This window comes from Sylvia atricapilla, chromosome 1 (genome assembly GCF_009819655.1).
Source record: "Sylvia atricapilla isolate bSylAtr1 chromosome 1, bSylAtr1.pri, whole genome shotgun sequence".
Lineage (NCBI taxonomy): Eukaryota > Metazoa > Chordata > Aves > Passeriformes > Sylviidae > Sylvia > Sylvia atricapilla.
In genome coordinates, this window is record NC_089140.1 from 38,439,257 (window position 1) to 38,454,932 (window position 15,676).

At 43.3% G+C, this 15,676-nt stretch overlaps 1 protein-coding gene across 2 annotated transcripts; it reads left to right on the forward strand.

Annotated features, from left to right (window-relative positions):
• Positions 1–6: 6 nt before the first annotated feature.
• On the forward strand, positions 7–5,679 carry RPL15 (ribosomal protein L15). Of its 2 annotated transcripts, none has more exons than XM_066320037.1 (4): positions 7–147; positions 1,545–1,729; positions 3,084–3,220; positions 5,323–5,679. In XM_066320037.1, exons 2-4 carry the CDS (start codon positions 1,558–1,560, stop codon positions 5,626–5,628), a joined length of 615 nt encoding a protein of 204 aa, XP_066176134.1. In that variant the 5' UTR covers positions 7–147; positions 1,545–1,557; the 3' UTR covers positions 5,629–5,679. The 2 variants fall into 2 exon arrangements, with proteins under 2 accessions (XP_066176134.1, XP_066176142.1); XM_066320045.1 differs by having other exon boundaries at positions 97–147; positions 1,548–1,729.
• Positions 5,680–15,676: the final 9,997 nt, after the last annotated feature.

A 15,676-nucleotide genomic window follows, 5' to 3' on the forward strand; every position in this document is an offset into this window, starting at 1 on the left:
GCCGGGCAGGCCCGGGAGAAGCGCGGGGCCCGCGCACCCGCCGGACTACATTACCCATGAGGCACCGCTGCCGCCGCCGGAAGTGTGTTGTGGCCCGAGGGGTTGTGGGAAGTGGGGCCTTTCCTTTCCGTCGCTGGGCGCCATCAGGTGAGGGCTGGTCCGCGCGCGGCCTTTTCCTCAATCCGCGCCCATCCCGGGATTCGAGCGCCCATCCGCCCGTCCCGGCGCCGCGCCCGCCCGGCTCCGGGTGGGATGGGGCTGCTCCTGCGGCGCGGAGCCTCTTGGAGGCCGGTGGAGGAGGGCCCGCGGGCTGCGCCATGGTGGGGCGGGGAGGGGAGCGGGGCACCCAGGGTGGCCCTGGCACGCTGGAGCGGGTGCGGGTCGGTGACAGACGGCGCGCCCTGGTTTGCTCCGGATTTGCGGTTTGTTTGTGGGGCATTTTTGTGTCATTAGGCCACGAAAAGGTGGGGTGGCTGGGGATGGGAATGGATGAGCTATAGCTGGGCATGCTCAAAAAAAAGGGGTATCCAAAATCACCCATGAACTGTTTTTGGCGTGTTTTCAAATGTAAATAAAGTGAGCTGCGTGTATCTGATAGTTTGTTGGGTGGGGGTTTGATGGAGTTCAGGTACACGTGCTGATTGCTGCAGATGTATAAGGCCTCAGAGGTTTTTAGGCAAACAGCAGTAAACATGATAAAAAAATAAAGTAATACGCTATTTTTTAAATGCTTTCAACTTTTAAGACATATTCGGAAAAGAGAGTTTGTAATAATCACTGTTTTCTTCTGGACAAAATTTGACCTGTATGAACTTTGTGTTGAGCCCTTACTCTGCTGATGTCAAAAGTGCCTCTGATGATGCTCAGCAGAAAGGATTTTTAAAAACAGCTTTAAAAACCTCACAGGACATGTATGAAGCAAAACACAAATGTCAGCAGCAGTAGGACATTGAGCTATGACACCTCTTTTTTAGTATGACATGGTCAGTATGCCCCATTTTACCTAAAGCCCAGTTTCAGTGGATGTGGACGAAGGCCTTGTTTCTCCTGAGATGTGGGAGGCACCACGTGCATAGCTCTAAGCAAGCAGAAGTCCCAGTCCAGTTCATTTCTTAAGCAACTGTTAAACTTCCACTTACTAGTAAGACTGTTAAGCTTTCACTTAGAATTAAAACCTTACTGTAGTCAGAGTTAACAATAAAGGCCACACTCCTCATAGTCCTGTAGTTCTGGATAGATTTGCATGTAAAACTCATTTCAGGTGTTGTTGGGTTTGATAGTATCAGACATAACACATCTGAAAATTTCTTGGTTGAGTTTTAACACTTGAGAATAAATAGAAAGGAGGAAAATTGCTGGGAATGGTGACTGCAGAGTGTCATGCTGAAGGTTGTGATCCATGTTCCCAAATGTGTCATTGGTGCAGAGAAGCAAGTGTGACAGCTCCCTCTCTTTCAGTGTTGTTCCATTTGTGATTTGGTGCAGTGCCACTGTTGAAAGGCGTTCAAGCTGGGAATTGTTCTCACTGAGCTCTGTCCATCCAGCAGGTAGACAGCCATGGGTGCCTACAAGTACATCCAGGAGCTGTGGAGGAAGAAGCAGTCGGACGTGATGCGGTTCCTGCTGCGCGTGCGCTGCTGGCAGTACCGGCAGCTGTCGGCCCTGCACCGCGCCCCGCGCCCCACGCGGCCGGACAAGGCCCGCAGGCTGGGCTACAAGGCCAAGCAAGGTAATGGCACCCACAGGTGAAGTGCCCGTGCCTCACCATGGAGTGACATCGGCTTCCCTCAGTGACAGCAGAATGACAGAGTCTAAAACTAAAGTGTCCTCCGTGAAATGAACAGAATGTTGTAAATGTCCTCGGTTGGTAGCCGTGCCCGCAGCCTAGAACCTTAACTTCACTTAGTTTTGCGTCTGTGCCTTCTGTTATTCTGGCACGTGAAGATCAAGTGGGCTTTGGCGTCAGTTTTTGTTCTTGTGCAATGTTGGTGCCAAAGAATTGAGCAGGGTTTTTAGTGTCCTAGGTTAGGGGGATTTCCTTTCTCTGCCCAAGTTTCGTCCTGTGTTACTTAGACTTTTTTCAGGTGACTGTGACCTAGCACCTTGAAAAGAGCTACAAGAGATCTGGATGGAGACTTGCACACGAGCATGTTGTGACAGGACAGGGGGAAATAGTGGAAAATCTACTTTCAGTAGACTGAAAGTATAGGTTTAGATTAGATATTAGAAAAAAACTTTACTGTGAGGGTGGTGAGGCACTGGAGCAGATTGCCCAGAGGAGTTGTGAATACCCCCTCCCTGGCAGTGTCCAAGGCCAAGTTCAATGGAGCTCTAAGCAGACTAGTCTGGTGAGAGTTGTCCCTGTCCATGGCAGGGGAGTTGGAACTGGGTGATCTTAAAGGTTCCTTCCAACCCAAGCCATACTGTGTATTACAGCTGCATGCACTTGGGCGAGGTGATGGAGTTTGTACTGTCACTGAAAGACAGCTATTGGTCAGGGAAAGAAATGGGAAAAGTGGCCATCCAGAAGCATAATTTCTGGAAATGCAGTTTAAAACCCAGTATGTTTATTCACAAATAAAGTAAAAAGCTAAGACTTGACACTTGTGCCACTGGTTATCTAGTTTCCTCATTTCTCAGTGACCAGTTTTCAGCAGGGTTTGTGGATGGCTTGTGCTTTGTGCGTGCTGCCATCTGAATTGTGCAGTTCAGGTAGTGGTTTTGCTGGGGGTGGTTTTTTTGGTTGGTTGATTGGTTGTTTCTTGGCAGGTTTTTAATGATTGTATTACAGTAGAGCTGTAGCTGATTTTAGTTTGTTTGGGACTGGATAGTGGAAAGGTGCCATAAGCTCTGGTTTGGAACAGAAAAATAGTTTAGTCAGGATACCATTTTCCTTACTCAGTTTTAATGAAAATAACAAAAACATCTTTTACTGTCCACCTCGAATTGTAAATTTTGGTAAAATTGGTATAATGACTTTGTTTTGCAGCATTTCATGTCGATTTTTGGGGATTGGAAATGCAGTACAGGGATGAAAATTGCTGCTAGAATTGTTCCAGTTCCTAAGTTGCTGTTTGTTCCAGGTTACGTTATCTACCGTGTCCGTGTTCGCCGCGGTGGTCGCAAACGCCCAGTGCCGAAAGGTGCAACCTACGGCAAACCTGTGCATCATGGTGTTAACCAGCTCAAGTTTGCCCGGAGTCTGCAGTCTGTGGCAGAGGTGAGTGTTTTGGTTATTGCTCACAGATTTGGGTTGGAAAGTTTCAGTCCGTAAAAGGTGAAAATATCCAGAGGCAAAGAATGCAAAACCAAACCAGCTGCTTTGTTAATAAGTTGTTAGTAAGATTTTGAATAATGGTGGCAGGAAAGCAGCAGAATGTCTTTAGAAGCTCTATTGAGACAATGAAAAAACTATTCAGACTTTAAAAATGGGGTCTATGGGAACCATTTGCGTGGTTTAGTGAAGTTCGTACTTCTAAAGAAAGCCACAGTATTTGTTATGAAAAACACAAAACTAGTCCAAGCCATGGCAAAATAAAGAGCTAGGCACGAGAAATAAGAACTTGCATGGCCAAGTTGTCTGAGTTGTCAGTAAATCCCACTCCAGTGTTCCTGCCACATGTTGTGGATCACCAGCTGTAGGTGATGGTCCTTTCACAAAGTACGTGTGAGTTCCTGTCTTAAATAAAGCCTGTAGCACCTTTTTGTGTAGTGGTAGTGCTGCACGGCACACTGAGCTGAAAGCAGGGGTTGAAGGCAGCGTGCCAAAGACCTTCTGCTTCTTCATAAAAAACTGGTACCTCACAAGCACACAGCTTGCTGGTTAACTTATTTTTAGGTGAGATCTTGTTACTGAAATACTCAAAATGTAAACTTTGATTTGATGAGATCATGTAAGCTTCGTTGCTGTCACAGTTGTAGTCTGGAAGAGATAAGAGTTCTCACCTTTACAATAAAAAACTTTTTCACTGGCTTAGAGTTCATACCACGCTGCATTCTCAAATGAGACACTGTGGAAGAAGGGGGAGTGTCATTGCCTTTCCATCTTGAAGCAGAATACTTTTCTGTTCTCAGGACTTTAAAAATATTGCTGAGTGACTTCTGCAAGTTGAATATGGTGGGATTTTGTTGGTTTTTTTTCCAGAGAAAAAAATATAAATGAGACACGCTTATTTAAAAGAAACACAGGTGATGAGTTTGAATTTAAAATTGTGTTTTCAGTGCTCATGGCATTCTCTCCATATGTGTTATTCCCAGATACCTGATGGCTAATCACATGCTCACTTATGACAGCTATGTGAGAGGTTATTTGCCCTCAGTTTTAGCTTGAAATTTTCTGAATCTGGCAGTCTTTCTAGAAAACTTAGATTTTTCAGATTACAGGAATGCAAAGCCTCAGTTGGAGCTCCCATAGTCAAATAGAAATTGGTCAGGAGTGATTGGTGTTCTAATATTTCATACAGTTGTTGCTCTCACATAGAATAAAACGACTTGAAAGAATGTTATTCAAGATAAAATATGTTATAAATGTGCAAAAATAGTCAAGGGCTGTTTAGGGGAGCCTGTAGCAATAGGTTAAGATCACATTGGGGAAGAAGATAAACGGGGTCCATTGGTTCATGCTTCCCCGTGATGATAATAAAGTCTTACAATTAAACACACTTAATGTGTTTTAAATAAAGAGCATTCTTGACAGGAGGAGCAGATAGAGTTGCATAATTTCTATTTTCTGCTTGGTTTTGTTTTCTAAACTAAGATTGTGTCTTCCTAACCACAAGTGAGGATAGGAAAAACAAGCACTAATATGCAAGCAGTGGTACAAAGATTTGTTACATCAGCTATTCCTTTACTCCTGCCAGTACAGGCTCACTCTCTGCAGAAATCTCCCTCTCCCCTGTAGCTTTAGATGTGCAAATTAATCAGTCTTTCATAACCTCCCACAAAAGATTGTTCTGTGACCCCAAGTGTAGCTCATGCTCTTTGTCTTCATTTTGAAGTTATTTTTAACGTTGTGTATTTACTGAGTGGGTGCTTCTGTGTACACAGAGTTCTTTCTTTTGTCAACCAAGCACCTTCCTGCTCATGGTCTTTAAAACCTGTTTCATGCAGGAATCCAAAGAGCCTTTTTTTCCTTGTAACACAGCATTCTTTTCAGCTGTTACTTTTCTTGCATCTTTGCAGCTGGAAGGGAATGAGTTTTTATAGGAGAAGAGGTTGTCCTAGGGAAAATTGAAATTTTATGTTTGAGTTAGTAATCTTTCAGCATGAAGACTGCCCCACACCCATGGTTTTACAGCCTGTTGCATTTATTTTTTCCTCTAGGAACGTGCTGGCCGTCACTGTGGTGCTCTGAGGGTCCTGAACTCGTATTGGGTGGGTGAAGATTCCACTTACAAGTTCTTCGAAGTGATCCTGATCGATCCCTTCCACAAGACCATCAGGCGGAACCCCGACACCCAATGGATCACCAAGCCCGTCCACAAGCACAGAGAGATGCGTGGGCTGACGTCGGCCGGGCGCAAGAGCCGCGGGCTGGGCAAGGGCCACAAGTTCCACCACACCATTGGTGGCTCGCGCCGCGCCGCCTGGAGAAGGCGCAACACCCTGCAGCTGCACCGCTACCGCTAGTGCTTGTAAACGGGGCCACCTAATAAAGATCGTGCAGGTTGTTAAATTTAACCGCGCTGCTGCTGCTTCTTGGATAGGCGTAGAACTCTCCAGGAGGTTCCAGGCGTTTCCGTATTCTGACAGGCTTCTGAAAATGTGATTTGATGCTTGTGAGGAGTGTAGGCCCTGAGTGCAGAGTTCCGTGATGGGCTTCACTTTTGATAACATGGAAAGGACGTGTGCAGTGGGTATTGAGAGCCCACATTCTTTTTTCTCTTGGTCTGAGTTTATTTAGTCACTGTTTGTAGGTTGGGGTCTCTTTGTCCTGTGCTTGAACTGAAGGCCAGTGTTGATCCTGTGCAATGAGATGTAAACTGAAAGCGCTCGTTTCTTTTTTATAGGTGATCAAATACTAATGGCTATTTTATTTTTCAAGTTCTATTTTTTTGTACTTCTTTAGTGTCAAACCAGCTCTTGGGCCTCAGCTACAAACACTGTCTAATGCGGAAGAGTAAAGGTTGCTCTTTTCATTGTAGTGCACGGTATTAAAAATGTGGGCACATCACAAAGGATGATAAGGTTTTAGGCTGAATAGTAAAATACTGACTGTAGAGTAGGTATTATTTCATTTGTCAAGATTGAGGTGGGACAGTTTCTTAAACCTTCCTTTTGATACTAGAACAGAAAACATGTCTCTGTGTTAGAGCTGCATTCTGATTTACTCTGCATGGTCAGGTGGTAGGAGTAACCACATTTGGATAACAGTTACAGATGAATGTATTTAGACTACTTTTTGCCAAATCACAGTCTGACCTTTTCAGCATGAAGTCAGTTTGCACATAAAGGATGAGAGGTTAAATGCAGTTCCTGGCAGTAGCTTCCACAGATTCTGTACTATATGCATTAGGTAGTCATAGGAAAAGAGGTTGATAAAAGGCCCAAGAAGTAGCTGTGTCTTCCTGGAACTTCAGGTTGGGATGTGGAATGCTTTTTTTTTTTCCTTCCTGAGGCTTAAAATATGTCAAGATTTTCCCTTCAACTGAGATTCACTTAAGACTCCAGTTTAAGTTCCCACAGGAGAGTGGTAGTCTGAAGAAGAGACATTTTGTCAGCGTGTCCTCAAAGCCAGGAAGAAGAGCTCAAGGTGGTGATTCTTTGATGATATATTTTGTTTGATTCAAACAAGAAAAATGCAAAATAATCTGTTAAAAAGTGTTAAAGCTATCTGCTCTAAATTCTATAAATTCTAAGGAGATTTTTAGCCTCTCCTTTGAAGTATCACTAGTGTTTTTGAAAGATAGTGCTGTGATGGTGTAGGGCAGAAAGTGGAAGTTCCTCAGAGTAAATTTGATGAGTGAGGTCTCTCCTGAGCATGGAGGGGTTATTGCAGAAAAGGGGCTGATCTGTCTGGTTTGCAGATTTAATGGCTTCAGGTAGTGCCAGTATGGCCAGTGTGTCCATTCCTTTGGAATTGCTTTTGTCTGCTTGAGGAACATGGTCTAGAAAAAGGTGTCCCTGCCCATGTTAGGGGATTTGGAACTAGATGATCTTAAAGGTTCCTTCAGGCCAAATTTATGATTTTTTTTTTTTTTTAAAGGCAACAGCTTCAAGATTGATGATACTGTACTAGGGTTTGTTAAGCTGCCATCGATGAGGGAGGGTGACAGCAGGTGATGGGGCAGTCAGCACTAATGCTGTGTCCTTGGCCAGCATGCAAACCTTTCAGCATGTGGCAGGTGTCTTCAGTGAGACCTGCCTTAGGCTGGCCCTTGTGGTTCTGGAGTTCTTTAACCTTTAAAGTAAGGGGGAAAATACTATCCCCTCTGAAGTTTATGGAAAACTGCTGATGACAGTGTATCTAAAAGGGTGTGGTATCTAGACCAGTGAAAGAATGTGAAACAGATGCTGGTGCCTTCAGAGGATGTTCTGGGTATGTCCAGCTCATTCCAAGTCTTTGAGAAGTCACATTGCCTTAGTGTCTGTCCACACTGGAAGTGTCTCACGCTCTTAGACAGGATTTTGGGTTTGAAGGGACATTGCTGTGCAAAATTTATGTGAAGCAGAAAGACAAATTACATTTTCCTAAAGTCTTTATTTTAAAAAGGCAAAACATTGGGGAAAAAACATTTTTGTTCGGGCTTGGTTTGGGAAGTCAGGGTTACAGAGAGGTTATGTGATCTCTGCCTTTCCTACTTGATTCTTGAACCTGTTACGCAAGTTCAAGAGATTGCAAGTATGTGTTCCTTAAGATTGTGGTAGAAACCAGTCATCTGAGACAGTCCTGGTGAGAGGCTGTAACTTGAGTTCAACCCTCCCCAGACACCAAGGGTCTGCGAGAAACAGGCTCACTAAGCTGTAGCTGAAGGAGGGCAGGGGGAGGGAAGAGGAAGCTTCAGGAATTTCACCAGGCAAATCTATTAAGACATAGAGGAATCTAGTAATCTGTTTTCCAAGCCATCTACTTGGCTCTGTTTGCAGGACTGATCATTTCTCAGTCTGAGCAGGCATGTTTTGGATGTAATTAAAAGAGCTGTCTGGCTTCTAGGCAAGACAAAATGAATACCACAGTTAAACTGCAGAGAATTGGGACTGTACAGTACCAGCCTCGTTCAGCTTGGTTTTAGGTGCTGTTGAAAATAGTTGGGTGTAAGCTTTTATTAGGCTGGATTTCACTTATGTGTCAGCTGCCTAGATTAGCTAATCACTCAGCTTTTGGTACAAGGTGAGGACCTGGCAAGGCCACTATTTCTGTCCCAAGGGGTAGGATGTGTAAAAACAGATTGTGTGATTTTAGGATGTTCTTTAAATAAGCAAATAGTCAACTCCCTTCCACATAGCTAATAGAAGTGCACATTACTTGGCAACACTAGCTAGGTTGAAAGGTAGGGACTCACTAATCAGCAGCAAGTGTAATTGTTTCCTTGCTTTGTCTCAGAAGCATTGGGAATCTCTGCAAGGCAGCTGGGAAAGGGACACTGGCATGATGCCTGTGAAAGTCACAGATGCTGGTGGAGGAGGCAGATGACTCCTTCCTTGCAGCAGAAGGTCATGGAATTCCACTGGTGATTTTTGTGGGGGCCTTAGAATGAAGTAATTAGCGATGGAGGAGAGTTCTAGCTCGACTTTCTCACTTATCTCTGTCCTTGTAATGCAGCAGTTGTTCACTAGCCTTGACCCAGTAGAGAAAAGTGACTGCCTGTGAAGAGTTCTGTACAGCTAATGAATTAAAAAGCTAGGCTCTAAAAATAGAGCCTGTTTCCTATTCTATTATCTACTCACTTTCCAAGCCCGGGAAAAAACACCATATTTTTGTACATCTCTTTTCTTTTCCAGCAGACACAAGTCTAGTTTGGAGAGTATCAAGTACCAAAATACTCAGTGTGATTGAAACACGGCTGCAGCCACAAAAAAACCCAATTTGGAATTGAATTAGATGCTCTTTTCTGGGGCTTTGAGCAACCACCAACTTTTTGATCCAATCCTTTTAAAGTAATTATTTGAAACGTAAAGCTGTATGAAAGGATGGAGAACCTGTAGGTTGTTCTCTTTATGTGTCAAGGTTCTGAATCAGCTTCAATTTAGTAATTACACACAGAATGTTTAGGTTGCAGAGCCTCGCTCCCTACAGTTAGGAAGTGTCTGAGCTACACTGCTTACACAACCTTTAATTCAGTGGCTATCCTGCTCTTACCTAATGGGCCAGAAGAGACAAAGCCAGGACTAGAACCCAGTTCTTCTGGACCCCTTGTCACTGCCTGAAATTTAGGAGAGCATGCCTTTCTTTGGTATCAAATGATGTTCAGTGATATAATTAAAGGCTCTTATTGTAATGAAGATGTCATTCAATCTCATTAAATACTGTCATCCCTCCATCATTCAGGGAAATGGAGAGCAGGGGTATCCTGGAGATCAGAGAGCAGATGAGTGATTAAATTAAGCCTGGCTCTGATAAGACCAATGCTGGCTGACGCTGCTCTCTCAAATGGCAGGTACCCCTGCAGTCTGTATCTCCTTGCACAAGAGCAGCAAAGGAATGCCTCAGGACCCAAGCTGGCTGTCCACGTGCAAGTTGAGGAGTTCCCTTGGAAACAGGAATGAGGAGGCAGATCAAAAGGAAAAATAAACAAAAGAGGAGAAATAAAAGAAGAGGACAAGTAAGCTGGCTTTCAGTGGGGCTTGTTAGTACCCTGGTGCTGCTCAGTGACAGGAACACCTGGTAGAAGAGGCTACAGCTAGCCAGGATCCCTCAGGGCTCATCAGCCAAGTCTGTGTGGGGCAGTGCCCATGGTATAAACCTGGCTGAATGAACCTACAGCTCCTCAGAATAGCACCACCTGTGTCTCTGGTATCAATCTGCTTCCCTGAAACACCAGGCAGCGGCTGCACTTCAGACCCAGAGCAGGAGGACAGTTCTCAATTGGTGCTGTGAAATCAATGTCCTGTGTCCGGTGCTCAAGCCCTTCATAGCCCAGGCCTTGTCACCAGGCTGTGTGTCAACAGAGCAGCAGGCAGAAACCAAGACCCTGTTAACTCTGCACTGTGTTCACAAGTGTAACGAAAATGAGTCGTCATCCCCTGAGAGCTCATCCACCAAGCAGAGGAAGTAGCTCATTAATCCAGTGTTCACTCATTCATTTATTCATATAGTTTTCTTGCAGCATTGTTTTTCTGTGACTAACAAGCAATTATTTGAACCCTTTCCTTGTATGAGAATCATGGCCCTTCAACTCATCCGCTGTTACAATCCACCTGCCTCTCTCACGGGTTTCATGATTAGTCAGATAAGTTTAGATAGCAAGTTATGCAACCTTTATAAATTATGTGTTTTGAGCTTTGTGTTTTCAGTTCTTTCAGAGCCATATGTAAAAAAATATAAGTTGCTTTGTTTGCAACTATTCGGAAAGTGGTTTTGCCAAGGCACAGTTAAACAAAGTCATAGTGAACCTATTAAACAAAAGGGAAAGTTTTGTGTTATTTTCACTTTGCATCTTACTGCTACAGGTGTTGGTGGAGAACATCTGCTTAGATGTTCTTTGCAGAAAAAGACAAAAAGTAAGATTCAGCTACACAGGAAAAGTGAGTGTGCAAGTAACCTTTCTTGAGGTTAGGGATCTTCCTTGAGGTTTGTTTTTTTTTTTAAATAGGGTTATAAAAAAATACTTGATTCAGTTGGTTCTGTTGAATCTGTAGAATTTAGTCTGCAGTCTCAATCTAAGTAGTTTTATTTCTGATAGATAAGAAGTCCTTTCTTAAGAGGCAGATACTAAAAACCCATATGAGCTAATGGTAAGATACTTAGTTTTTGTGTTGGAAAGGTGATTGCTGTTGATTGTAAGCAGCTATTTTAAAGCAATAGTCATACCATATCAATGGGAAACACAAAATTAGTTGAATACTGTAAGTTACGCTGAAAACCCAACTCTTAGATTTATGATTTATGTTGCCAAGAAAGAAAACAGCAGTGAAAACACCATGAGAAACTGAACCACTTTTCTGACTCTTGAGGCTAAATGAAAATCTCCAGTATAGTTGCTACTTTCATTGACTAGTTTAATAAAAAATACGAGAATCATAAAACTATATAAAGCATGTGGCATACATGATTTCTATTTTTTCCAGTGATGACCCCATCTGTTTAGAACTGAAAACTTCAAAATGCTTCTCTAGCAAACAATCTCACCTTCTAGTAGGTGCCATTCTGACAACATTCTGAAATTGTAACCTATTTTAACAAAAACATAATATTAAAATTAGAAGGCTTTTGAGCATGAATAATTCTGTTAGCCAAATTATGATAGTGTTGAAATGAACCACAGATATGAAACTTGATGATTTTCACAGATTCTCCAAATTGTCCTAAAATCACATTAATTGCATTACAGCTTGAGCATTGAATTGTATGGTACTTTTGTAGGAAGTTTGTAATAGCAGTAAAGGCTGAAGCAATTTTGTCCTATGCAGGGAGTCAGACAGAGAACCAGGGAAGTGACTGCCTTCCATCTTTTCCCACTTTGGCCCACCGTGAAGTGGTAACCCTGGACCAGCTCTTTCAGCACTCCCCAGCCAACCCAAGCTGATCCATCTCATTTCTCCTGGGTTTATTTACAGCTCTGTGCAACAGGCTACTGCTTGCTGCTGACTCAGTTCTTTTAGTTGTTATTCAGCAGGAGATTGCCAAAGTTGTAGTTGTTTGGTTTGTAAAAGATGAGCAGCTCAGCTTCTTGTGCCAATGCTGTTGTCACAAGAGGTGATGCTGACTGTCTGTCAGGCACGGCGGGGAGGAAGCAGAGGTGGGAGAGCAGTGGGTCTGAGCCGGCCGGCTCTGAGGTGGGAAACTTCCTAATTCCAAGATAGACATGGTGTAATGTGTCCTGCTGGGATCTCCGGCGCAGCACTGAATTAAGACTTGGCATTGCCTCAAAGGGAAATAAAAGAAGAAAAAAATGTGAATGGCCATGCAGGGCCAGCCCAGAGATCTAATGGGCACAGTGCTTGCTTTTGACAGGGACCAGTGATGGGTATTTGGAAGAAGGCTGGTGAGCAAGTCCAGCTCCCCATGTAGCATCTCCAGTTTTCTGAAGTGCAGGGTAAGGATTTCCTCACACTGTGGTTGCCCTCGTGCCAGCAGCCACCCAGGACAGCTGCAAGCTGTGACATCCAGCACTGGCTGGGAACTCCCACAGGGCTTCTGGCTCAGCAGGTGCACAGGCTGGATCTGTGTGCAGGATGGCATCTGAAGGTAGATAAAAAGAAAATTACTGCCTTGACTCATAAGTGCCTCCTGTAATTTGAAATGGGAAGTGGAAATACAGCCTGTTTTGATGGTCTGCTCCTGGAAGCTCACTGAACCAGAGACTTTCCAGATGACTCAGAGCAAGATGGTTGTTTGTGAGAACTGCTGTATCAAGGATTTGGCAGGATTATATAACAAGCAGTTGTCCTTCACCCCTGACAATGTGATGGGAGACTGATGCTTACAATTCACCAGTGTTGAGGAATAGCAACAAAACAAAATGGCAAGTGGCTGGAGGCACCTTCAGGATGCAGGATGATCCTGGAACAATAATAATTTGTTTCTAGGCATTGCACTCCAGTTCAGGAAAACATGATAAAATTTCACTGCTAGCTTCATGATGCCACCCATTCCTTTGCAGTGGTCCTGTTTAGGTTATGTTTGCCGTAGTGTACCTCGCTCTATTTAGCAGGAGCACTACAACTAGTTGCGGAGAATGGACCTCTTTCTTTGCTAAGGCTCAGAGAGTGAATTCTTTGGGAACTGGAGCAAGGCTGGCTTATTTTGTGTGCTTGAATTTTGCTATGTCTCTTTAAGTGTCCCTCTTGGAAAAGATTGCACTGGATTGATCTTTGGTGAAAATTGTCAGTGTTTGTAGATAAAGATTAAGGTGATCCTTTCTAGGACTCATTCTCCCAACTCAGAGAAAAAAACAAACACCCCCACACAAGAAAACTCCACCAAACAAACAAAAAAAAACCCAGAAGAAACCCAGGAATGGTCCTTTTTGTCAATGTCTAATATCACCTTTTGAAGAAGATAATTGATTGTGTCAGGGAATTCCAAGAGTATTTTCAGTCCTTGGATCTGTGTTTGAAAGTAATTAACTCTGTTCCAGCCAAAACCAGCACAAGACCCAAGCTGGGAATTGCATTTATTTGCTGATGTTCATGTAACAAGAGATGAAGTGACCATGATGATTTTATTAAAACTGCAAGCGCCTCACCAGGAAGCTTTGTTGATTTGTCTGTGATCACTAGAAGGAATGAGAGAATTGGCTCCCTTCCCTCTTATTTGTAATGGTTTAGAGCAGAAAGTTCTTACTCTGGCTTAATGCAGAGAGCCAGTTTTGCTGCACGTGAAGCTGGTAGCTGAATCTGAATAAATGCATGTCTGCTTTTATTCACAAGGCTGATAATATCCAGCTCGGTTTCCATCCTGTCAAATACGAATGGTCCTTTAGTAGGAATATTGTTGTGTCAGGAGTAATCTGGGCAAGTCACTGAGGCATAACACAGTCAGACCCAAGATTCGGGACAGCCAGAGAGGTCAGCATTTCCATTGCTTGTGCAAGTGCCAAAACTGCAAGTGCAGATTAGGTTGGATACACAGCAATGTCTGTACCCAGAGAGATACTCCACCAACATATTTCTAAGACCTTACAAATATATTTTGGATCTCATGCTGGTGTTTTGGGATTATACCCTTCTGCTTTCAATAGAGTTATTCCAGATCTGGAATCTGAGTTATTTTAAGAAGCACTGTGTACTTGCAAATGCCTCAGGTTTGTTTCTAGTAAGCTTTCACTCTTGCTACCAATGCCTTGCAAAGGGTTTTATGAGAGAAACTCCATTTGTTTTAACAGTTAAGTTTTTATTGCTGGAAGCAATTTTCTTTAGTGTAACATTCAGGAGCCCTTTACGGTTAGCGATATTTCATTGAATGCCTGAAGATTGAGACCTAATGCATGACTTTATCATGTATAAAGCTTATTATCTGACATAATTTGCTGCATAGCAGGCTTATTTATTTTAAAGGTCACACAATCATATTTCACCCCTGGTAATGGCATTTTTATCCATTTAATAGGTTTATCCTAAAGCATATTTATTCCTAATGCATTTTATTCAGAAGCCAGTTAATAACTTTAACTCTTTAGGCTCTTAGCAGAATACAGAAGCCCGCTTTTCAGAACAAGAGTTTGACCAGTCGGGCTTAATCCAGCTGCACACAATGTCCAATACAGAATCCCATGCATCAACTTTTGATTCAACTCAGCACCTCGAAGCTGTAAGTCATCTTTTGGCCTCCAAGTTAGCCAGGATAAGACAACGATCAGAGGCAAAAACACTGTGCTGTGTAGAGCCTGGAGCTGTCTTCATCCTTGAGCTGCCAGCTATCCTTTGGGTAGTCACAGGTAATAAGTCTTAGGGCCAAAATACCTTCTGGTTTATTTCCAAGAGAATTTTTTTCAGATTTGATTACAGTTGTCTTTGTTTTGCCTGGATGTAAAAGGCAGTTATCACTCTGTGGGCCAATGTGCAGGGACCAATGGCACCTGTAATGAAAACCGCTCACTTTCTATAAACTTGTGCTATTTAAGGCCCAGATGCAAGTCATATTTGTCTCTGTTGGTGATTGAGCTGAGATTTCTCTGGAATTTTCCTTGTAAAATATACCAGTAATCACAATAAGCTTGTGCTGCTGCAGAGGAGAGAGGAAAGGGTGATACATAAAACCTTGCAGGAGTTGGGGCTGTCATTACTGTCTGTGTGTCCCCTTCATACAATCTGCAGAATTTCCCCAAAACAAGAAGGCATCATTTGTATATCTGCTTTGCCCAGGATGAGCTTCATGTTTGTGTTACAGTACATCTCTCCAAAACTTTAGCTTACAAAGAGAAAAATCAAACTGGATTTATATATTGGAGGTCTGGAAGGTTCAGAAGAGGAATGGTGGAGCAGGCTTCTGAAGCAATGGTTTTGATCTGGTGACAGCAGTGACACCACACGAGGGATGTCCTGGCCAGCACCATGTCATGTACTGCCAACGTGATTGCTGCCAGCCTGCAGCTTAGCTAACTTCCTAGAGAGCATCACTGCTTTGAAATAAGGTGTTCTTCAGGACACTGGGATAGAAAAGAGTTAGAAAGAGGCAGAGGAAAATACAAAAATCCGGACTCAAAAGGGTATTTATTACAAAAGACGCCAGAGTGGGAAATGCAGCTGCCTCTGGAGAGGTTTGGGTGGTGGGGAGAAGGGACTGGCAGCTGTCAGAGCATAAGGCAGCAGTTGTATGCTGACTGTGCCTTCAATACAACACTGCTGATGCCTTCTCCGAGACAGCACGATGTGTCAGAAATCACCTCTAGCTAAGTTGTGTGAGCCTTTTTCAGTGAAGGCAAAGAGTAGGTCTTTGTGCATCCTTTGCACTATCCATTCTGGTTCTCTCCCAAAAATCACATTCGGACCAATCAAGCAGTATATATTCTCATCTTTGTCTCGTTAGGTGATGATTTTATTTCTGGATAAATAGATGATATATTGACAGATTAAG